Source organism: Morone saxatilis, unplaced genomic scaffold (assembly GCF_004916995.1).
Source record: "Morone saxatilis isolate NCDOM2014 unplaced genomic scaffold, NCSU_SB_2.0 Contig0, whole genome shotgun sequence".
Taxonomy (NCBI): Eukaryota; Metazoa; Chordata; class Actinopteri; family Moronidae; genus Morone; species Morone saxatilis.
In genome coordinates, this window is record NW_023339650.1 from 19,764,662 (window position 1) to 19,768,259 (window position 3,598).

Sequence of the window (3,598 nt, forward strand, 5' to 3'; positions counted from 1 at the left end):
CCATGATTAACTGTAGTATTTATGACATGTAACATCACTTTCTGTGTCCTAAGGGAACGGAGGGTGGGCCGTCCCAGAGCCAAGCTCAGAGCTCATTGGCCGAGGACTCGACAAGTCACCTGTCGTCGAGCAGTTGGATCGCTCGCTCTCCGGCCAGAAATCCACTGAGCTTCAGGACGATGCAGACCAAAGTGACCCTACTGGATGGCTCACTGTTCACCTGCACTGTGGAGGTGAGACTGCTGGACACAGATGAGACAGACAAAGACAGGTGAGACAGACAAAGACAGGAGAGACAGGTGAGACTGCTGGACACAGGTGAGACAGACAAAGACAGGTGAGACAGGTGAGACTGCTGGACACAGGTAAGATTGATAGATAGATAGATTGGTTGATAGATAGATAGATAGATAGATAGATAGATAGATAGATAGATAGATATAAAGTAAAATCAATAGCTGGAATTAAAGTGGAACATGAACTGTTTCCTCTCTCAGAAACGAGCTCGTGGTCTTCAGCTGTTTGAGAAGGTCTGTGAACACATCAACCTGCTTGAGAGAGACTACTTCGCTCTGTCCTTCAGAGACGCCGACAACAACAAGGTACCTGTCTGTCTGTCTGTCTGTATGTCTGTATGTCTGTCTGTCTCTGACTTCTACCCTGTTGTCTTGTAGAACTGGTTGGATCCGGCAAAGGAGATGAAGAAGCAGGTCAGAGGTGAGTAGAGAGGGGGCTGGCCATCATATGTTGATCTTCATTTATCAGCAGATTTAAGACCAGCAGAAAATACACTAACTGGTTAACTGTAGTTCAGTTTACTGGTTTACTAGTTGGATAGTTCAGGTTAACTGGTTAGTTCAGAATCAGAATCAGAAATACTTTATTGATCCCCAGGGGGAAATGTGATAAATGTTGTTGTTAGTAAGAGCTTATCTGTTAACTGGTAAACTGTTTATCTGGTTAGTTCAGGTTACTGGTTAACTGGTTAATTTAGGTTAAATGTCTGACTGAAATTATTCCCTCCTCTCGGTCTCTTAGGTGTTCCATGGAATTTCTCCTTTAATGTCAAGTTTTACCCACCTGACCCCGCCCAGCTCTCTGAGGACATCACCAGGTACTTTCCCTCAACTGTCATTCAAAGCTTAACACTACCTGTTTGCACACCTGAGACAGATGCCCTCTTCCTGTCTGCCTGTAGGTACTTCCTTTGTCTCCAGCTCAGACAGGATATAGTTTCTGGTCGTCTTCCATGTTCATTTGCGACTCACACCGTCCTTGGCTCCTACACCGTCCAATCAGAGCTCGGAGACTACGATCCTGGTACTGTACTCTACTGCCCTAAAACCCTATTATACCCTTCTATACCCTACTATGCTGTATTATACCATACTACACTCTACTATACCCCATTAATCCCTATTATACCTTGTTATACTCTATTATACCCTACTATACCCTATTACATGTTGAGGTTGTTACTCGTTACCTTAATAAAGTAATGCATCACACATTACTCGTTACCTCTATAAAGTAATTTATTACTTTACTAGATGGTGTCGCTTTCATGAAAGAAAACGGTCAGGATCTCAAACATTCATTGCAGCCCATGTTTCAGATAATAAAAGAACTTGCAAGCAACGACAGCATTGTTTGATTGAATGTAATGTTATTACAGTATAAATGCTGATCGGGTCTCATCAAATCACCTCATACTGAACTGTGATAACTGAGATACAGCTAAAAGCTTGGGTGAAATGCTAGTAAGTCAACTTTGAATGTTAATTTCTTGTCTGTCTGCTTCATATGACCTGTCTGTCTCTGACCACCTGTCTGTCTTTCTCAGATGAATGCGGATCAGATTACATCAGTGAACTGTGTTTTGCTCCGAATCAAACAAAAGAAATGGAGGAGAAGATCATGGAGCTTCATAAATCCTACAGGTGAACATATGAAACAGATTTCAATACGCAGTAAATCAAACAGAAAGCAGCAGCTGCTCAGACACTGTGTGATTGTGTCTTTAGAGGAATGACACCAGCTGAGGCAGAAATGCACTTCCTGGACAACGTAAAGAAACTTTCCATGTATGGAGTCGACCTTCATCACGCAAAGGTAACACAGAGATAACCTTTACCTACTGTTACTGTTAGGAACTGGTACCAGTAGTCCCACAGTGAGTTGACAAATATATTCACTATGGGCTCCATTGTTGTATTTTTTCTTTTGCTAATTTAAAATAATTTCAGGTCCATGGTTCTCAGTTGCACGGTTCTCAGTTGCACAAGGGCCCACCTTTGGCCTAAACTGCCTGACTGAACATTCATTTTGTTATTCAGTTATAAGTTCGTTTGTTGGACTCAGACCAGTCTGTGTTCTGCAGCAGAGATGAGCTCTGACTGCTGCCAAGGGGTTCTCAATGGTACGCAGTAGCCAGCACTAGTGGGGGCACTGTGGCCTGTTTGTATTGTAACTGATTCCACCCCTTCAAAACACCCTTAATAGGGCCCCTGCCAACCACTCGTGTCGATTGGGTGCGAATAGTACAACGGGGGAGTTTTAAAATCTTACTGCCTGTCTGCTGTTTTTCTGTGTATCGAGTTGTTTCCCATAACAATCAAAATGTAAAACAAATTCCAGACAGCAGAGGAGGAATCTTCTGCTCACTCAATAACTCAACCCTCCATATCTGAGTCCTGCTGTTAGCTCTACTAGCCAACAGGTGAAACTGTTAGCAAGGAGCAGCAGCTACTTCTGAGCAGGTAGTTGAAAATAACCATGATAATTCAATTCAATTCAATTTTATTTGTATAGCAACAATTCATAACAGAAGTAGAATGGTGGCCATAAGTCGGAGAGAAGTTATAGAAGAAGCGCACATCGACCTGATTGGAAATCAAAAAATAGCCAATCCAAAGCCATTTTTCGTTAACCTTTTTCTTCTATCTTCTAAGTGGTATGAAATTACGATTGCAAAGTTCGGTAAGCCTATTTGCTCAGTTCGCCATCACTCTGTATCTCTAAGTACTGAGAGAGATACAGCACTAGTGTCGCTGACCACGCAGCGCAATATAATAGTTACGCGCTTCTGGACCTGACGTCCCGTTGTCGAGCCGACAGGTCGGCACGGCGATCTACAAGACCTTTAAATGGTTAACCCTTTCAGACTAAAATCAATGATTTGTTTTCATCTGTTTAATTTGTACATCGCATGATGTGGTTTTTGAGACTTTACCACTCACTTGTCAACAGGTCTATTTAAGGATTTTGATTCAACATGTTGGCAGTAATCAGGCCGTGGTGTGGCTAGTGATTATGACTCAGCTTTCCAAAGAATTTGGTTAATCACAGTTAATTCATGATTAACAAGGGGGGGGAGGTTTGGATAGCTTTTTCCCTTAATAATGAAATCATCATTAAAAACTGCATTTGATTTACTCGGTTATCTTGTCTAATATTAGAAAGGTTGATGATGTGAAACTTAAGACAAATATCAAACAAATAAAATCAGAAGGGGCAAATACTTTCACAGCCTGATACCAACTGCTTCTGTCTGTCCATGTGGTGCAAGGCAGAACAGACAGACTATTCATGCTCTCAG

General features: G+C 42.1%; 1 protein-coding gene across 1 annotated transcript in view; it reads left to right on the forward strand.

Moving 5' to 3' along the window:
* Positions 1-2,127, forward strand: part of LOC118324828 (band 4.1-like protein 3) — a 4,811-nt gene extending 2,684 nt beyond the window's left edge. The window contains exons 2-8 of the mRNA XM_035657306.1: positions 54-233; positions 498-602; positions 675-717; positions 1,039-1,114; positions 1,199-1,320; positions 1,844-1,940; positions 2,025-2,127. Of these exons, the coding sequence (XP_035513199.1) occupies positions 54-233; positions 498-602; positions 675-717; positions 1,039-1,114; positions 1,199-1,320; positions 1,844-1,940; positions 2,025-2,127 (726 nt within the window). The remainder of the gene's footprint in view (positions 1-53; positions 234-497; positions 603-674; positions 718-1,038; positions 1,115-1,198; positions 1,321-1,843; positions 1,941-2,024) is intronic.
* Positions 2,128-3,598: the final 1,471 nt, after the last annotated feature.